At 38.7% G+C, this 19,030-nt stretch overlaps 3 protein-coding genes across 8 annotated transcripts in view; 2 read left to right on the forward strand and 1 right to left on the reverse strand.

Moving 5' to 3' along the window:
* The window catches only part of LOC138047455 (microprocessor complex subunit DGCR8-like), a 42,078-nt gene extending 41,962 nt beyond the window's left edge, over window positions 1-116 (reverse strand). Inside the window, exon 1 of one of the 2 annotated variants that reach the window (XM_068894310.1) lies at window positions 6-116. The gene's annotated coding sequence lies outside the window, so the exon portion shown is untranslated. The remainder of the gene's footprint in view (window positions 1-5) is intronic. The other variant, XM_068894312.1, reaches the window with a different exon arrangement.
* Window positions 79-8,704, forward strand: LOC138047463 (guanine nucleotide-binding protein subunit beta-like protein 1). 2 transcript variants are annotated; one of them, XM_068894329.1, is made up of 10 exons: window positions 79-246; window positions 1,316-1,438; window positions 1,706-1,821; window positions 1,909-1,955; window positions 2,494-2,563; window positions 3,087-3,230; window positions 3,576-3,664; window positions 4,932-5,038; window positions 6,237-6,472; window positions 8,686-8,704. In XM_068894329.1, the coding sequence occupies exons 1-9, from the start codon at window positions 131-133 to the stop codon at window positions 6,421-6,423; spliced, it is 999 nt and encodes a 332-aa protein (XP_068750430.1). In that variant the 5' UTR covers window positions 79-130; the 3' UTR covers window positions 6,424-6,472; window positions 8,686-8,704. The 2 variants fall into 2 exon arrangements, with proteins under 2 accessions (XP_068750430.1, XP_068750429.1); XM_068894328.1 differs by lacking the exon at window positions 8,686-8,704 and having other exon boundaries at window positions 6,237-6,879.
* LOC138047459 (carbohydrate sulfotransferase 4-like) lies at window positions 8,410-18,551 on the forward strand. 4 transcript variants are annotated; one of them, XM_068894322.1, is made up of 3 exons: window positions 12,720-13,696; window positions 13,806-14,957; window positions 16,964-18,551. In XM_068894322.1, exon 3 carries the CDS (start codon window positions 17,004-17,006, stop codon window positions 18,252-18,254), a length of 1,251 nt encoding a protein of 416 aa, XP_068750423.1. In that variant the 5' UTR covers window positions 12,720-13,696; window positions 13,806-14,957; window positions 16,964-17,003; the 3' UTR covers window positions 18,255-18,551. The 4 variants fall into 4 exon arrangements, with proteins under 4 accessions (XP_068750422.1, XP_068750424.1, XP_068750421.1 ...); XM_068894321.1 differs by lacking the exons at window positions 12,720-13,696; window positions 13,806-14,957 and adding an exon at window positions 8,410-8,775; XM_068894323.1 differs by lacking the exons at window positions 12,720-13,696; window positions 13,806-14,957 and adding an exon at window positions 9,285-9,461.
* Window positions 18,552-19,030: the final 479 nt, after the last annotated feature.

Here is a 19,030-nt window from a genome sequence, read left to right on the forward strand (position 1 = left end):
CTCACCGATACTGCTACCAGCCTACCCAAATTTTATGTAGACTGCTCATGTATGATACACCAATTATCTCTTATATACTCTCCTATCCATGTGTTTTGGAGTTTAAATGTGAGGCGGATGAATCTAAATTATGGCAAATAGACCTCCTCCAGACCCGATTTACGTTTTCCGGGGTCCTGAAGCGGCTATTAATGTGCTCAAATTTGGGTCAAAGGCCACAAGAAATGAAGGACTCTTAATATCTGGGTAAGCTGCTTTAATAATATTTGCAATCCGAGAAAATCTGTTTAATTAAAATACGTATAGCCTTATATAAATTAAATCTAATATTATAAGTTCATTTGCTGTACTTTAGGTATTTTTGAACTCTTTGCCAAGCAAACAACGTTGATCGGTACTGATATGAGCCGCGGTGCAGAAAAATTAGGCAAGATTTCCGCACAGGCCCCAACTCATAATCCTTTGTTTCAACAAAACAATAGCGATAACAATAGATGTTCTTTGGAACTGTGGCGCGGAATGATTTCCGTACAGGTCCCTACTTCATGCGAATATATACAAGGCTAATTTGTACGTATGGGATGAGTAAAAATGGATCTCATTTCTCCCTAGCCTCCCTGTCTCTTTTCTTTGCCCACAACACTCATACCATTGCTCTTTTTCGATCCACCTTGTCTCATTCTATCCCTTCATCCTGTCCTTTTTTTCCAGATCCACTCGGCCTTTTCTGCAATTTTATACAATGATGTCACTCGCAGCTTGCCTTGAACTCCGACCCACAGTAAACCTCTGGATTACTTGTCCCTGTTCTTGACCACTGAGCTAATGTTACATCAGTGGTGAAGGGCAGGGACAAGTAATCCAGGGCTTTACAGTGGATTGGAGTTCGAGCATAGCTTTGAGTGACGTGAATAAAATGGCAGAAAAAGAGGGATTTGGGATAGAAGGACAGGATGAAGGAATAGAAAGAGTTAAGGTCAGACAAAAAAAAAAGCAGCGGTGAGAGTGGTGTGGGCAAAGAAGAAAGATGGAGGAAGAAAGGGAGAGAAATCAAGAGGGAGAGAGAAATGAGATCCATTTTTCTTCATCCTGTAAACTTGTACAAATTAACCATGTATATATTCGTTACCCTTGGGTATACATATTGTTCTACAAAAAATAGCACAAATGCATAATAATATTAATTTATTCTGCATGCATAATGAAGTACGGACCTGTACAGAAATCATTCCAAAAATTACTCATTGCCTACTTAAAGAGGTATCAATTTATCCCATATTAACAACTGAGCTGTCTTTGTAACATTTTTTGATAGGTCTGCCAAAGGAATAATCACACTTTGGAGTCTTAAAACAAAAAGAACAGAACTCAAACTGGATGGTCATGATGGACAGGCCATCCTTGCAGCTGATTTTCTTGCTGGTGGAGAAGTAATCAGGTCAGAAAATATCAGCCTAATTTAAAGAAAGTTAATTAATGGGGTGCTTGCTTCTTCTAAAGGACTGGCATTTAGATTCGAAAAATTCAGATTGATGTTTAAAGTTGTTTGAACTTTAAGGGTCTTTCTTCCTTCCCAACAATCTCCTCCTTGCTTGCATTGCCCATTGATCCCTGGGAGTAAGACTTGATAGATTTTATTCTGTCTAACATTAGAAGATTTGACTCATCAATGGGTCAATGAGTTAACTGTATATTTTTCTTTTAGCCATGGCCGAGATGGACGTTTAAAAATTTGGTGCTGTAGTGAAGGAAGATCTGAAGTAGTGCACAGTACTCAAGCACCATTTCTTGGATTTTGCCAGTTTTGCTGTTTAAGAGTAGGTAAGTGAAATTTCTTAACTTAAAAGACTGACTTAAGGTCTTGTGTTTATTCGGTGAGTGATATTAATGTTGTTGAAATTTCAATAGGCCATGAGTCTAACTGGATTGCTTTGCCATCATCTAAACAATCACAGGTAAGACATGTTGTTATTTGTTTATTTTTTTTTGTCTAACAAAGTTTTCCCCAGCAGTGAAAAGAGATGTATCTGAATTCCTAGCACCTGGCATATGTATGACACTATCCAATGACAGTTGTACATGTAGATTACTGGTGTTTTGCAGGAACTTGGGTAAATAGCGACAAGAAAAGAAGGACCGCTGATTTTAAAAATCCTTTGCCTTGCTGCAAAATAGGCTTAAGTTATTGATAACTTGCTCACAGACGGGAGAAAGGGAGTTGTCAATAACAAAATGGCCATGTTTGTTATTGACAACCAAAGTAGTTTTCCTTTTCAAAAGGAAAACTACTTTGTTGTCGATGGCTTAATGTTTCGCTATTTGTAGTTGATAACTTGATTCACACACAGTGTTTAGACATCAATAATTTTTGTTACAGACAACTAAAAAGTTGTCAATAACAAATTGCCTCATCTGTGGAGGCCCTTAGAAGTGTAATTGAATTCATTAATTGAATTATGGAAAGTTCTATTCATTTTAATATTCAATCAACAGGTAGATGTTCTTGACCTTGAGTCAAAAAAAATCCTTTTCTCTCTAAAACCAGAAGATGAAAAGTCAACTGGTATGTAAAATGAGAAAAAGTATTTTAGAGCCCAGTACTTCTTACCTTCCTGCAAAGGTTTTTTATCTCATAGCTTGTGTTTTGTCTGTCTTGTTTTGCTGCAATTCTTTTCTGCTAAGTGAAAAACCTCTGACAAGAAATGATTCATTTCCAAGTTGACTTTACCATTTTATGAACTCCAGATTTTTCATGTCAAACCATTGGTATTCATCTCTGAGGCGACTCCCATTGATGAGTAAAAGTCTCTGGCATTAGACAGAATAAAATCTGTAATTCTCACTCTCAAGACTGAAAGGGGTAAATCATTTCAATCAAGTTTTCCTTATATGAGGTGTAAATTGAAGGAGACTTGCTATACAGGGTGTTTCAAAGTTCGTTCGATATTTTGTTTTCTTATGTTTCAGTAATTACTATAAATACCTCTTGGAAAATTAAGTATGTTATTCCCTATTGGTTTTACATTGAATGCTGTAATCACCTCAGACTGAAGACATTGTATTTATCAAGTTATCTTCTCTTTAAGGTTTGTGCATGTGTTTGTCCTTTTTCATGAGTCCCAAGACAGACAAGCCTCTGTTGACTGCTGGATATGAAAATGGTCAGCTAATACTCTGGGATGTTACGGAAAAAAAAATATTGAGTACAAGAACTGTACACATGGAAACAGGTACATTTTTTATTAAGATACCAGTAACTGAATGAATGTTTATAAGCCAGACTTCTGATTTGCTTGTTCAGCAAATCAGTTTGTGGCCCATTTCCCCTTCCTTGTCCATCACACCAGGACTAAAACTGTAGCGGCATGAGAACACTCCACTGTTGGCCTCAGTTTTTGAAAAGGTGGATAAGGATATATACAATTACATGTGATAAATTGCTGGACAGAAAATAAATATTTATTTTTCAACTTATTGAGTAAAGCTGCTAGTGCATTCACCTTTCCAACAACTAGGGCCTGATTTGCAACTTGTGTGTTTAATATAAAGTCTTCTGTTGTTTGTTTGTCCTTTAGTTTTGTGCATGGATGTAGACAAAGAAAATGCAAAATTAATCACTGGGTCAGCAGACAACAAATTATGTGTTTCATCGATTGCTTCATGGGTAGGTATGCTCGATTGTCTTTTCTCATTAAAAGATTATTGTAAAATACTCCTTCCTTGTGCAGAAACTCTCAAAGCATATACAACCTAATAGATTATTTTAATGTGAAGCCTTCATTGCCAAGAGACAAAGAAAGTATCATGTTCTCATTGTGACAGCTTCTGGATTGAAGTGATGTCAGGGGATGTAATAACACTATCACTATAAAATTCAAGGTTTCAATTGCTAATTTGCAATCTTTGATGACTGAAAGATAAAAGCTCAACTAGTATAATTTATTAATAATTTTATGATGTCTTGCTCTGGTAACTTGTCCATCTGTAAACTGTTGGTTCAACTGGGTGATGTTGGTTTTTGATGTGAAGGGAAACCGGAATATCCAAGAAAAAAAACCCCTCAGAGCAGATTGGATAACCAAGACGTTCTACTCACAAATGACACCCATTTTTTCTGGAAATCGAACGCATAATAATGATAATGAACTTTATTAAATGTCAACTGTCTTAAGTGCTCGGCCACTAATTATAAATGGGTACCCTGTGCAGAAATGAAATCAAGAATTATTATCAACTTGTATTGAATCAACGAACAAAATGATATATCAAAAGAATGAATCGGCATACATGTATATTGAACTGCGGATATGAAATCAAGTGAAGGTATGATCCTCACAGTTATGAATGCAATTTTTAGCAATTGCATAGAGTAGCTTGAAAAAATTCAGGACTTCAATGGGGTTTGGACCTGTGACTCTGCAATGCCAGTGTGACGCTCTAACCAACTAAGCTAGGAAGCCAATAATGTCACAGGTTCAAACCCCTTTGAAGTCCTGAAATTTTCTGGCTTCTCTGCTCAATTGGCAATTTCGTGTTAGGATCATAGGTTCACTTGATCGTATAGAATTCTAGGTTGGTTTTTGAGGAGAGGGGAAAACCGGAGTACCGGAGAAAAATCTCTTGGTCCTCTTGGAGAAGAGTATAGAAACAACAATCTCAATCCCCATGGGACTCCAAGTCTGGGAGTTCAACCTGGGCCACATGATGGTGGGAGGCAAGTTCTTGCAGCACTGCATCATACCTGCTCCCTGCTCCATACCACGTTGATAGAGGGCAAGTGCTCACCTCATCAGTGTGGCAACCATGGTTCAAGCATGTTTGACAAAAATACTGCACTAACCTTTTGGTCGTGTTGATTTACTCCAATTTCATGGAACTTTAAGGAAATTATAGCTTACCTTTAGTTTTTTTTTTTTCTGGCATTCTTGTAGAGCACCCTAGCAATGGATAAAGAAATCGAGCTTAAGAACCCTGGGCTTGCTTCTGTTAAGATCCGAAGTGACTGCAAAATACTGGCGACAGGTGGATGGGATGGCAGGTAAGCAAACAAAAACCACTCCTCAGTGCGGTATTGATTTTATTTAGCAAAAAGACCCTTCGAACATAAACCTTCACGTGGATGCCAAAGAGAGGCTTGACTTTTAATGAAAGTGAATGTAATAACAATATGAATTGCTTTTCTGAAGCAGTTGTATGATGTGGACATGTAAAACGTGTAAAAAGACGCTTGAAGCAAGGAGTATTGACTAGTTTAAGGACGGTGCCTGCTATTGTTATTGTGCATACGTTCTGCGCATCTCGAGATACTCGAGTTTCCCAACGGTGATGCTTACTGATACAGGGATATTTTTGCGCTGTTTAAAACTATCCGGAGAAAGTAGATCTTAGTAAGTGCTCTTGGTATCCAAAAAGAAAATTGGGGGTAACCATGCATTTTTGAGAGATGATTAAGATTCAAATTGAGAAAGAACGCCATACATTGTTTTGTATTTTAAATCTGTTCTCAAATTAATATTATTCACGAATTATCTTTGGAAAATGCATGGTTACCCCCAATTTTCTCTTTGGATTTCAATAACACTTGTTAAGATCTACATTTCCTTCATAATCATAAACCGGGGCAAAAATACCTTGAATTAGTAGGCACCGTCTTTAAAGCACGATAAAGGGAAACCAGGTTGGACAGTCACGTGCTTGTTCTCTCACGCACAACGCACGTGTTTGCCACGCAGACAAGCTGCATACCTTGCATTTATGCATCCTCCCTCCCTCCCTCCTTCAATCTTTCTGAACCTGTAACTATGCAAAAGCCTGTCCCAGGCTCTCAGTTAAACGAGAAGAACGAAACGAAAATGTAAGCGCAAGAAAAATGAGCGAGAACTGGGTCTCGGTTCTCGATGCTCACTCGGTTTTTTTCCTCGTCTCGATTAACTGAGAGCCTGGAATATAGTAAATGGAACCGCTACCACAAACACTTGTAGTTTTATCATAACGGAGAATTTTTTAACACTATGTTAAAACAAGACGTAAAAGCTCAGCAATCACAACTCACGAGGACCAACAGGCGTAAGATCGTTTTCTTCGTGGTTTTGAATGTCGTATAACAGGGTTTGTCACACGTCATAGCCTTTAGAAAGCCGCTTGGATGGACGCACATAGTTGCTACCTACTGGATCACACCCCCTCCTCTTTGCTAACATGGAATGCAAACTCAACTAAACTTGTTACTTCACCAGGTTACGGATCTACAACTGGAAGAAACTAACACCACTGGCTTATCTTAACTATCACACAGACACAGTCAACGCGGTAGATTTCTCTGATGACCTTCCCGAATATGGTCAGCTTCTCGCTGCTGGCGGCAAAGATACCAGGATAAGTTTGTGGTCGCTGTACAATGACAGATCTGAGACGGAAAAGTAGTCTCGACCACGGGCCAGCGTGGATAGGGCAAGTGGAGATTAGAATCCAGGTAATCCGTTGGTCAATTAATAACCTCTTACCAACCGAGCGTAGCGAGGGCCGTATTGGTCGTAGCAGTAAAGACCGAGGGTCGATGTTCCCCATTATTATATAAGCACCAATGAAATACCAAGTGAGATTTCGCGCGAAAACATGATGTCTTCACACGTGAAAAGATCACTGTTGCTGTGGTTACAAATGAAAATCGCGCTCAACACGCGAGGAGAATTCGTATCTCCGCGCGGCCGTGTAATATCCTCTATTTACGGTCCCGAGCAAGTGATGATAGTAAGTAGTTTATTACATAGCATCGTTTCTTTTGAGCGATCGGACGTTAACCTTTTACATGTAAAAACTAAATTCCGCTTGCTATAATTGTACTGTTGTGATAAAAAAAATAAACTCCTTTTTTGTAAATTTTTTGTGTTTTGCTCAACTTGAATTTCCCGGGAGAGAGAAAAAATACGGAAAGAGACCGTTTCCATGGTAATGGTCCGTACTGTAAAATCCCGACCAAAAACCAGCCAATGAGAGTGCTCCAGTGGCCTGAGAATTGTTTGCCATATAACTAGAAACAGTTGACACTACAGCTACCCCCGATAATCAAGTATAGTTGTACAAAGAATTTAATATGACCAGGGCCCAGGTGGTGGAATGGCCGTTTATAAAGGGAGCAGCTTTATAGCGATTGATGTTGAAGCGGGGAGAGAACAAATCAGTACTGACTATAAAAAGGACGTTGCATACTTTGGTATCGTTGGAAATAAGGAGTAGAGGGTTTGATCATGGCGGGCACGGTGGTGTACCAGTCCAAGCATAAACTAAAGGAAACGCAAGGTCAATCTTTACTGCAATGTGGCCACCGCTTTTTAAAAATGTAACTTATACTGCAAGGGTTGAAGTTTGTTAATTCTTTATTTATATGTCCTCGATCCGGATTATATCATCGCAGATGAATAGTTAGCTTGTTAAAATATGACTCATGACGGAACTGAAACTGTGTATTATTAATGATAAGTACATTGAGTGAAGAAGGAAAGGAGAAAACTCTACTGGTAACAAAATTAAATTCGGAAGTGTTGAGAGTATATATAACTGTTCAGTTACGTGATTTAAGCGTGCACAGTGATTTCCTCGCGCGCCCTCCTCGTTCTCTCGCCGTTCCCTTTCCCTTTTGTCTATTAATGCGATCCTGGCTTTGTACTATTTCAACTAGACTCTAAGCACGTCCATGTTCATACGGAAACTACTCTTGTAACTCACGGTGAACAACACTATTGAGGCCCTCATGCATGGCAATGCTTTCTTTTTGTGTTCTCACTTTTATTTGTCAAAAAGTGGCCAAAGGATGTTGCAAACCATTTAATTGTTTGTAAACTAATTAAGGTCCCATGAGTTGTAGTTTTATTACTGTAAAGTTTTCTTGAAGTCCCAGAGCTAGGGGGATAGCTTACGGCATTATTTTATAAAAACGAAACTTGCTATTTTTGTTATGATGCAAATAAAGATAAAAGCGAGTCCATAACTGATGCGACGCTTGGGTAAACTTATTAGAGAGCTTACGAAACGACGATGCCGACGGCAACGACGACGCTACAAAACAATAGGTTTAGTGAGCAAAAACAATGGTTCTGCACGTGCGTTTTACATTTTGGTACATTTCTTTGCCGTCATCTCCTAAATGACGACGTGAAATGACCAAATTCAAGGTTCTGTGGAGGACGTTAGCACAAGACGATGAATTTTCAGTTCTCTCTCTACGCTTCCAATCCACTCATACAAGTTTAATTCTTCGATAGTTACTATACATTTTTAACGCGAAACGACATGAAATAGTTTCGTAGTGATACGAATAACGCGAACTCGTATTTTTAAATAAAGTCCTCGTAGCCGTCGTCGTCCTCGTTTCGTAAGCTCCCTAATATTATCTCGTAAAGAGTTATGATGATTTTGTTACCAAGCAAACAAACAGATACCCGGCGGCTTCACCACCTTTGTTTCACTTTGGAAAGAAATATTTTGCAATCAATATAAGAGGGGAGATATTGTCTTCTATATTTTCATATTTGTCAAGTGCGCCAATACATAATAAATTTTTGACCACGAAGATCGCAGTGAAGAATGAACCGATATTCCTTTAATTTGAGTGCCGCACAGTTTACGAAATAGCCCTCACAACGAGAGCTACAAAAGCGGTCATGAATTCTCTTCTTCCGTTGGTAGAAAATCGTTTGACTTAGTTGAGAAGAAATTCTACAGGGATGAACTTAGCTTGGCCTTATGTGTCCATTCTGCCGAAGTAACGAACTGAAGGTAATTACTGTATCCACTTATAAATTGAACGTTGTTAAACATCCGTTCAACGATCACGTATTTTCGTCCATTGGCGTTTTTATGGTTATTTAACCGGCACATTTTTGGAATTCGAAGTGGAAGAAAATCTTTCGTTCATAATTCCTGCTTTTAAAGGTATTTTTCCTTTGCCTTTCGTCATTTGTCACATTTTCATGTCAGTTTCCGACACTCGGTGTGTTGGTCACTGTTCTGACTGAACGCAAAATGATTTTGAACTTTTAATGTACGTGGTAGTATTCAAAGCTTTAAGCTTTGATAGACCACAACGCCGTGATCTCCTTGCTCTACCCTTGGACGTGAGGGTACAGTACAGTACTAACACGAAGGGTTGTGAAACGAGGCTTATGGTTTGGTTAGCTGTAAATATGTACTGTTTCATGTCCATGTCTGTCTGTATTTACTCCTGTTTAAACTTCGTCCGAGTTTTTTTTAACATTGAAATGTTCAGTGTCTTATTATGTGAGAATAAGAAGAAGAATTATGAAGAATGTTATGGAAGAAAAAGGACAAAAAGCAGCCTCACGATTTTCTTCATCTGCCTGAATTTTCTAAATCTCGTATGATCGGTTATTTTGTTCAAGATGCAGGGCCGACCAGCTAAAAGTGCAAAGTTGCTGAAACTCAAGTTGATGTTGTTGTTTATGGTATGTCTGATCTAAGCAACAGTGTTGCACTCGTCATCATGATGATGCAGTCCACTTAATAGTTTTGCAAACATTGGGGCTGTTTTTGATTCACGGTGTATCAAAAATCTAGACCTTAATTACCACTAAGCAAACTCTGCGAATTTACCTAAGAAAAATGTGTGGTTTTGTGCTTATTCAATGAAGGACCACACATTTGTGTCCTAAAGAATCATAAGGATGATATTATTCGTTTAGTCAATCACTTGCCATGTAGCAGATGCTAGTATATGCTACGAAACTGGTGGATTTTATGCATTTGATAGTGTTTTATCGGTGCATAGATTAGAGAACCATTGCTGTTAACTCTGTGGCCAGGGAGGGAGTAGAAACCCGTTCATTGTTCGAGAAGAGTTGGGCATGGATTTCTGTCCTATCTCTGCTAGCGTTTGGTCGACCTGACTGGATTAGCTTGAAGGACCTCTGAGTGAGACCACAAACACAATTAAGAATACAACCGGAAGTTAAGCGATTTGCCGGTTGCTGGATCATTAACTTACGCACTGTATCGTCATTGATTATAATTTCACATAATTACGTGCACATAACGTGACAAACGATAATTGCCTAATTACTAATTGACACAGAAACAACTGTGATAAGACAGCATCTGAAAGCCATCGGATTTCGAACTACATACCACATACTACATATTGTATTGACTGACCACTGCTTCAATTATGCGTTACACTTCTGCTACCAAACGGAATAAAGTTGTTTGAAACCGATCGCTTATTGAATATTGGTATACACCGATACACGCACTATCCACCCTTCGAACAACAAGACCGGACTTTATTGCCGCGATAAATAAGATACTGCAATATTTTTCTGAGCAGCCAATATCACCTGGCAGCTAAACTTACCAAGAGTAAATTTTGCTATTCATCCGGAACTTCTGTAGTCCCTGTGTTCCGGGGGAAGTGGCAAATTCGAGTTCATTGAGTGTTGATCAGTTGGTAATTGCTTCGTGTAAGACTACGTATATTGTCCCGACTTAATGAGAGTTAGGGAGTTCAAGAAATGACGACAGCTACGGCAACGACAACGCCAAAAAGCAGTAATATTATTGGTTAAAAGAACCAAAAAGATCACGCTGCACGTGCGGCACGCATTTTTAAATATTTCTCTCCCGTAGTCGTCAAAACTACTTCGTAAAATGACCAAATTTAAGGTTTTGACGACAACGTGGACAAACTACGGTGATTATTTCAGTCTCACTCTTTACTTCAAATCCGTCCGTACCTATCCAGTTTTAGGACACTTCGTTCATACTTAATAATATAAACAAGATGGAATAATCATGAAATACTTAGAACAGCTCGAACTTAAATTTTGAATTGACGTTTTCGTCGCCGTAGCCGTCGTGGTTTCTTAAACTCCCTACTATGTCTAATTTAACTGATACAATTTACATATATTGTCCTAGTATCTTACCTTCCCTCGTACCCCCTATTACCCCGCAACTTCTGTATCCCCGTAACTTATGTATCCCCGGAACTTCTGTAGTCCTGTAATTTCTGCAACCCTGTAAGTTATGTAACCCCGTAACTTCTTTAATCCGTATGATTTCTGTAATCCCGTAACTTCTGTAATCCTGTAACTTTTGTAACCCTGTAATTTCTGTTATCATGTAACACTAATTTCTGTAACCCCGTAAGTTCTGTAACCTCGTAACTTTTCAGTTTTATAATCCCGTAACTTCTGTAAGCTTCTGTTTGTGTTGTCTTAGTGTTGATCATGTTTACCGAAACATCTTTGCTTGTTTATCTACTTGTTTCACTAAGGTGGGGCTTAACCTGAAAGCCTTTTTTCCGCCGTTTAAAATGAGTTTATGGCGACATCTCGTACGAGTTTCAAAAAACGCAAAAACCCCTGTTCATCGTACGAATCTATGTCGCGGGGTGTTTTGGGTAATTTTTAGGACTATTTGGGAGCAAGTACTTGAATTTTTTTGTGAAGATTAGTAAATTTTTGTGAAATAAAAAATAGTGCATATTAAATGTAGTTTAAAAATTAAAAGATGAAGTTTAGAATTATGATATGGACATCCAAACAATCCCCTACCAACCTGGGATGCTCTTGCTTCGGGGTCAACTGCCTGTTAGTTTTCCAGAAATGGTCTTCTTTCTTATCTTATCTTTCTTAAAATTTCAATTGGCTCAGATCCATTTGTGCCGCCACCTTAAGCCGTTATTAGCTACCCTCCTGGTTCTGCTAGCTGTTGTGATTTTAAGAGAACAATTTAATTTTTTAAACTAAAAATTACCTAGGAAGGGTTACGTTTTTGCTAATGTTGGCCGTGGAGCACTTATATTTCAATAAAATGAACTATTGCAGGGTAATTTGAAGTGCTATTTTCCACCCATGTAAGGGGTTACAGAAGTAGAAGTTTCGGGGTTACAGAAATTACGAGATTACAGTAGATTACCGGGTCAATATAGTTAAACATAGTATAAACAGCCCTGGCCAAACGAGGGAGAGAGCCTGGGAACCACCTTGGGAAAGTCCTGTCTGACGTAAATATGGCCACTATCCAGCCGATTCTCGAATCCCAGGCCATATTATTATTTTCTTTTTTATCTGAGCCCGCTGGGAAAAAACAGTAACTGCTGACCGCAAAACTCTCGCGCGCGGCCAAACGAGACAAAACTCCCTGAGGTTTAAATTCGGTGAGAGCTGTCGAGAGTGGATGAGAGTAGCCGAGAGTGGATGAGAGTTCCTGGCCAAATGAGAGCGAGAGTTGACGAGAGTTTGTCGAGAGTTTCACGCGTAAAAAGGAGAGACCCTGGGAAAACCCTTTCAGACGTAAATCTGGCGACTAGCCAGCCGGTATACCGCTAAAATGAATTTTGTGCGCAAGCTTTTGCATGTTTATTTCTAATGCTTAAGTTTTTTGGCTGTCACTTCCCTATTGTGACAGCCTTTTGAGGAAACATCCCAGAGGCATGCATGGTGCAAAACTTTTCTCCGCGTCACTCCACTTATTTTAAAAGGCTTGGCGTTGCCGTCGATCCCCTAGTCCGACCCCATATTATTTTTCCTTTTTAATCTGAGCCCGCTGGAAAAAAAAAAAAGTAATTGCTGACCGCAAAACTCTCTCTCAAACGAGACAAAACTCTCGTCAACTCTCATGAACAATTTGAGCAGGTTTAAATTCGATGAGAGTAGCCGAGAGTGGATGAGAGTTCCTGGCCAAACGACTCTCGCTTTCATTTGGCCAGGGCTTTACACATATGTAGTCTTACCCATAGTAACACTCATTAAGTCGGGACAATATACGTAGTCTTACACGACGTACTTACTAGGTTACAGCAGAAGTTACGAGATAACAGAAGTTACGGGGTTACGGAAATTACAGGGTTACGGAAGTTATGGGATTACAGAAGTTACGGGGGTACAGAAGTTGCAGACAGTAGAAGCCCTTTATAAATAACCTGTGAGCGGTCGTTCAGATACTCTCTCAGCACCTTTCAGTCTAAAAGTCTCAAACAGCTGTCGCACCATTTTTTATTATAGTTATAAAAATTCGTAAACGATTTTTGTTATTAAGCTGAGGCAACAGCTTAAATTTGATCGTTAAGTCCTTTCACGAAGCTGAGGAAATCCTTTGACTGTAATGTAAACATTCTGAACACATAAAAAGTGAGGCAATTTAACTGTCAGGTATCCTTTTTGTATTACCTTTCAATTCTTGACATAGTTATTAAGTAGCTAGGTAGTTACTAAGTTACGATGAGTACGTCAAAGAAAGATTCTGCTTTAGCAGTGAAACACGTTCGCATTCCCAGTCGGTGATTACGGGACATTTTGAAAAGTTTCTTAGCAGCACAAATCCCAACTCAGCAGAAAACTATACAAACGATACCCAAGCTAATTTAAATTGTTTCATTAAAAATACATTTTATTCTAAAAAGATTCAATTTACTTCCCAGTCAGGGTTGCCAACTTTCGCCAATAACTTATTAGTTCAGTCTCGAATCACCTAGAGACTTTTTTTGCGCGGCGTGAAGAAAAGCGATTAGTCGACATGTGTGATTCCTTGATACGTCGGAACAAACGGCTTTTTACTGAACCAGCCTATTAAATGTTTGCTTATGCCAAAGTTTAGATACTCATTGAAAACGAAGTAAGCAAGGATTCTACTTTCGACCGCTCCATCAGTTCTTTCTCAACATTAAAATAACGATGTACCGGTAAGTTAACGTGTTCTGCTTTGCTGCCGAACAATACGTATTGGTGTTCACCTTTATGCAGTCAGGATAGTTTGTTTGTTCAAACATCTGTGGTTTAATTTCAACTTAGAGAAGAGAGTATATCTACTTGGAAAGATCGACGTTTGGTATTGAGTTTTAAAGAGCTTAAACGACACCTGTAAGTTGTTTATTACTGACCTATACCGGTACTTTATTTTGCGATTGCGATTTATAGGGCATCGATTATGCAGCATTTTCATCATTTAAAGTTATTTTCGAGTTTGAAGCTTATTCAAACAAAATGTACACTCTTTTTACAATGTATAGTGGTGCATTATTCCAGCTAAATTTCACCCATTTATTGAGTATTTTGAAACAAATTAATCTTCTTACGAGATAATTTTTTGTCCACGTGCACAGAGAGGAAAATAAATTGAGACCTTGTAAGGCAAAAATTTCAATCGGTAGTGTTTTCATGGAGTAGCTATTTAATATTTGGGCCTCAAAAACCAAACAATTCAAAAGGGTGTTTTGATGAATATTCATCTGTGTGAATGAAATTGTGTAAAAACTTTACAAGAATAAACCATTAAGTTACTAAGGTGGCACTTGAGTAAACTCTTTAAAATCGTCTAACTTATTGAATACGACGGCTCGGCTCGGTATATTTAGATTAAAAGAAAACATGACTGAAGAAAGAAAAGCCGTCTGTTGATTCAAATGTTACCCGTTAGCTTGTTTCTCAAAAAATATGTAAATATTTCTTGTTCCTAGGGGTATCCTTTTGTGTTTTCGTAGCAGGGCTTGAAATTAACTTTTTTGCCCAGGTGCCAGCTGGCGACTAATGGGGAAAATTTGGTCGCCAGATCATAAATTTTGGTCGCCAACTTTGCATGCAAGGAAAGTCATAATTATTAAATAGCACACAAATAAAAAGAAGCACGAGAAAGATGGTTGCTTTATCCTTGCTTTTCACCTCTTCAAAACATAGTTGCTTGCGTAACTATCGCGACTAAAAGCAATACTACAATTGCTCGGCCTAAGCCCCACACAACCACAATGCTCGTACCAGTATCTTACCGAGATAAAATAACAGGAGCGGCTCGTATCCGGTTTCAGTAGCCTCTAGAATCAGAGGAACTTGGTTTCTTAACTTCCTTTTCTACCGATATTTATCTCCATTTATTAATCGTCTTGTGGAGTCAATTTTGCAGGTGTTCGCTTTCTAACAGAGGGGACAAGTTCTCTAACGCACTTTACGGTACAGGTTTCTTTTTGAAGGTTCATTATCAATATATTAATATATTAATAATAATATTTAATAATTAGTCCACTAGTTGGGTGATACTAAATAGATTTAGCCAAACCTAAAAGCGGAGCTCCCTGGTTATTTATTCTTACTGCCTGTAGGGTTTGTGAAAATGAAAGGTTTCGAATTGTCCGCGTTTTGATGTTTCCGGTTGCTGCTTTACTAATTAAATCATTTTCTTTGCTTTCTTCTATAGAGAATTTCATTACCTAACTAGTGAATTCGAAGGTAAATTTTACGCTAAAAACCGATATCGCACGAATCACAAAGCGATGAGTGCGACATCGGTTTTTCCAGTGAGATTTACTTTGCAATTCACCAGTTTGGCAATGAATTTTTCTTGAACCGCATGAGTTTTAAAAGAAAACAAGCACACCCTCAGCGAGCGAATGGAAAATTCAGAGTCAACTGTCAATAGCCAGCGAATAGGAATCATGCTAAAATTAGACGCCATAAAAACAACTTTGTCAGCTCAAGGTCAAAGAAGAGTTTTTACTGATGTACTTTATTCCACTTTATCTCTGAAAACAAGATTATTCACATTTTGATGTATTTCACTGAAACACGCCATGTATTTGATGTATTTCACCAGTTTAGCAATGAATTTTTCTTGAACCGCATGAGTTTTAAAAGAAAACAAGCGCACGGTGCTGGAAATAATTTTTCTTTATTCACAGGACATATGTCCTTTCAAATCTTCATTTTGGTCGGACATTTGACAAATTGGACCGGACATAATTTATTTCCTGACAACACCTTGAAAAAGATAACTCAAGATGTACTGGTGAGATGTTCGGTCCTCGTGTCCGATCATAATGTGAATTTGGCCGGACATTTTCAAAATTTGGTCGGACAATGTCCGATGACCGACTGTTATTTCCAGCACTGAGCACACCCTCAGCGACCGAATGGAAAATTCAGAGTCAACTGTCAATAGCCTGCGAATAGGAATCATGCTAAAATTAGACGCCATAAAAACAACTTTGTCAGTTCAAGGTCAAAGAAGAGTTTTTTACTTATGTACTTTATTCCACTTTATCTCTGAAAACAAGATCATTCACATTTTGATGTATTTCACTGAAACACGCCATGTATTTGATGTATTTCACGGAAACCAACACAGGCTTGAGACTGTTATAGTATTACCTAAGGTAGTCTTTTCCGCGGAGAAAACATGGACTGGCTGGTCTGGACATTGAATAGAATTCCCATTATAATACGTTAGACAGAGATGATTGTTGCGATTTGCTATTTAATTGGGCGTCAGGTAAAGAAAGTTGAGCTCTCCTGGAAACCCGTTGACTTTCTGGAAGCGCTCTTCTCGTGCAAATCTCTTAGCGACCTATACTAGTGGCTTTATGAGGGCTACCAATGACAACCCTCCACCGCTTTCCTCCGTACACACTGGCTTCCATCTAGGTACTATACTGGACTGCTAAAGAGGGATCCGTGGAAGTTAAAAAGAGTGATTGTAGGATGCGAACGTTTAATTATCCATTGGGCTTTTGACGGCGCATCATTTAAGCAAATCGAAGCAAAAATTACGTAAAAATCAATTGAAGAATCTATTCGCTGGTGAAGACCTTGTTCAACCATAAGGTGTTGTTTTGGAAAATGACCATTCTTTAGGGCGTATTCGAAGACCTCTGTTTCCGTTTTTTTAATACCCGAAAACAGTTTGTGGGAAAGAAAGCGGAATCATTTTGAACTTGAGGAAAATGACGAACAGTGCAATGATGAATGCTGTTGTTTTGCAAGAGGGCGGAGAAAATTAAACCGCAAACAGCGAATTTAATTCATTTGTGGTTGAAAGGTTTGCTTACTTGTCCTGAAGTTTACTGTGATTGGTCAATACAAAATCAACCTTTTTGTAAATGTTCTAGATTTAGATCTGCGTAAAGCTAAGCACAGAGTTTTCTTAGGTAAAATTATCAAATATCATTTTGCTGTTTCATTAGGAGGACTACAAGAAGGAAAGGAAAATCAGTTGAAGAGAAGATGGTCAGAAAAAGAAAACTGAAGTATTTATTTGCCCTGCTTTTAACACTTGCTTTCGTCTCGCTTGGATTTCTCATCAGCTACACAGAGAGATCTCATCCAAACTGTGTCAAAATTGCACAGAACACATTTCACGCCTCAAGAGATGTACTTTCTGATGTCTCAGAAACAGCTCAGCCTCTGAAGTCTTCAAGTGGACGCAATAGATCCCAGTATAATTTAACAAATGCATCGTTGCATTCAACGAGCAAACGCCTGGTTTTGTTAATCGTGGCTCATGGCAGATCCGGTTCTACTTTCCTGGCTGATATTTTTAATCAACATCCGCGAGTATTTTACATTTTTGAGCCATTACATGTCTTGAATGCTAGATTACTCAAACCGGGTGTTTATGATATCCATGCCTTCGATTTACTTCACCGTATTTTTCAGTGTGATTTCAGCAACGTAACGCAACATTCTGGAGTATTTTATCGTTTTAAAAGTCGGGCAATGAGCTCTCCTCCGTTTTGCAAATACAACCCAGGAGACCCAAGCTGGGATTTTAAACACTGCTCACCTGTTAAACGAGAAGATCTTGAGTATTCATGCAAAATGCAGCATGATACGATTGTCTATAAATTGCTTTTAGAGAGAATACCGGGTCAGTCTATCGCCAACATATTTCAAGTATGCGAGAAGGCTGGACTTGCGTGCAATGTGATTCACCTGATCCGTGATATAAGACCAGTTATGATCTCCTCCAAGATGGTGTCGTTTTTTAAAGAGGTGAATCAGAAATCGAAACCGTCGCTGCGACAGTACGTTTATTCTCGTTGTGAAATGACGGAGAAAAATCTCCATATAGTGAAAACGCTTCAGCCAACTTTTCGGAAGAGGTATGCGATCGTTCGTTATGAAGATCTGGCAAAACAGCCCTTGACTCTTCTACAATATTTGTACGACTTTGCAGGACTTGAGGTGTTGGATAGTATAAAACTGTGGCTTAGGAACGTAACTCATCCAAGTGAGACAAAATTGAAAGAGCAAGCGAATAATCCTGTGTCCGTTGTGAGAGATTCTGTAAAAACACTAAATAAATGGCGGATTGTGGCAGATAGTTGCGAAGTAAATGTCATTGAGAGGTACTGCCGAGATGTGATGGAATTTCTGGGTTATGTACAAACTCGAGGATCAGATGCACTGCTTCGAAATCTAACAACTCCTCTGTTTAGAGATACATATCCACTTCAAGAATGGAATACAGGATAATTTTTTTATTTTTTGGGGGGAGGGGTGGTTGGGCGGAGGGTGTAAAGTGCATTTTGAAGATTGCTTGTCATTCTTTTACCAGAACTGAAACAACTGAAACCTTAACAATTATTAGTTAAGGTTTGGGTTGTTTCAACTATGGTGAAACAATGACCTGCAACCTGCAGTTTACACCTCCTGTTTTTTTTTTATTTTTATTGGGAGGGGGGGGGGGGGTTGGGGAAGCAGACTGAAATACATCAAGGTTTCTGAGGATAGTGAAGAGAATTTAAGGAAATTAAAAAGAAAACAGCAAAATATGTTGTTATTGTCTTAAATCCACTGGGTAACTTATGAGTTTGGGCGCGCATGCGGAATCTTTAAAAAAGAAACCCAATTTAATGAACTTTATTATCCAGGCCTCGGCTGTTCAAAAAGGCGGATAACTTTATCCACTGGGTAAGTGGCTATCAAGAGTATAAAATATACTTCACAGTAAACGTTGGCCAAGATTTTCGTACACACGTGTTCACCAGATGTCTTTAGAGTGTGCATCTTCACAGTTACGAGGGCAAATATTAATCTGAAATCTTTGTACAGAATGAAACTGACGGTTGGTTAGCTTATCCACTGGATAAAGTTATCAGGTCTTTGAGCAACTGGGATCAGCTGTATTAGTATTATCAAGAGAAAATGAGGGGACAGAGAGGGAGGCTCAGGGCGTTGGCCGGGATATGTCATGTCCACGAAAGTTATTTTTAGACGAGCGGAAATCTGTCTTCTGAGACGTCCGCACG

This window comes from Montipora capricornis, chromosome 4 (assembly GCF_036669925.1).
Source record: "Montipora capricornis isolate CH-2021 chromosome 4, ASM3666992v2, whole genome shotgun sequence".
NCBI classification, from domain to species: domain Eukaryota; kingdom Metazoa; phylum Cnidaria; class Anthozoa; order Scleractinia; family Acroporidae; genus Montipora; species Montipora capricornis.

Coding starts and splice junctions, on each gene's coding strand:
- LOC138047463 (XM_068894329.1), top strand. CDS start 131: ATGGCAAATAGACCTCCTCCAGACCCGATTTACGTTTTCCGGGGTCCT. Junction 1,956..2,493: donor CATCATCTAAACAATCACAG/GTAAGACATGTT, acceptor TTCAATCAACAG/GTAGATGTTCTTGACCTTGA. Junction 5,039..6,236: donor ACAGGTGGATGGGATGGCAG/GTAAGCAAACAA, acceptor TTACTTCACCAG/GTTACGGATCTACAACTGGA.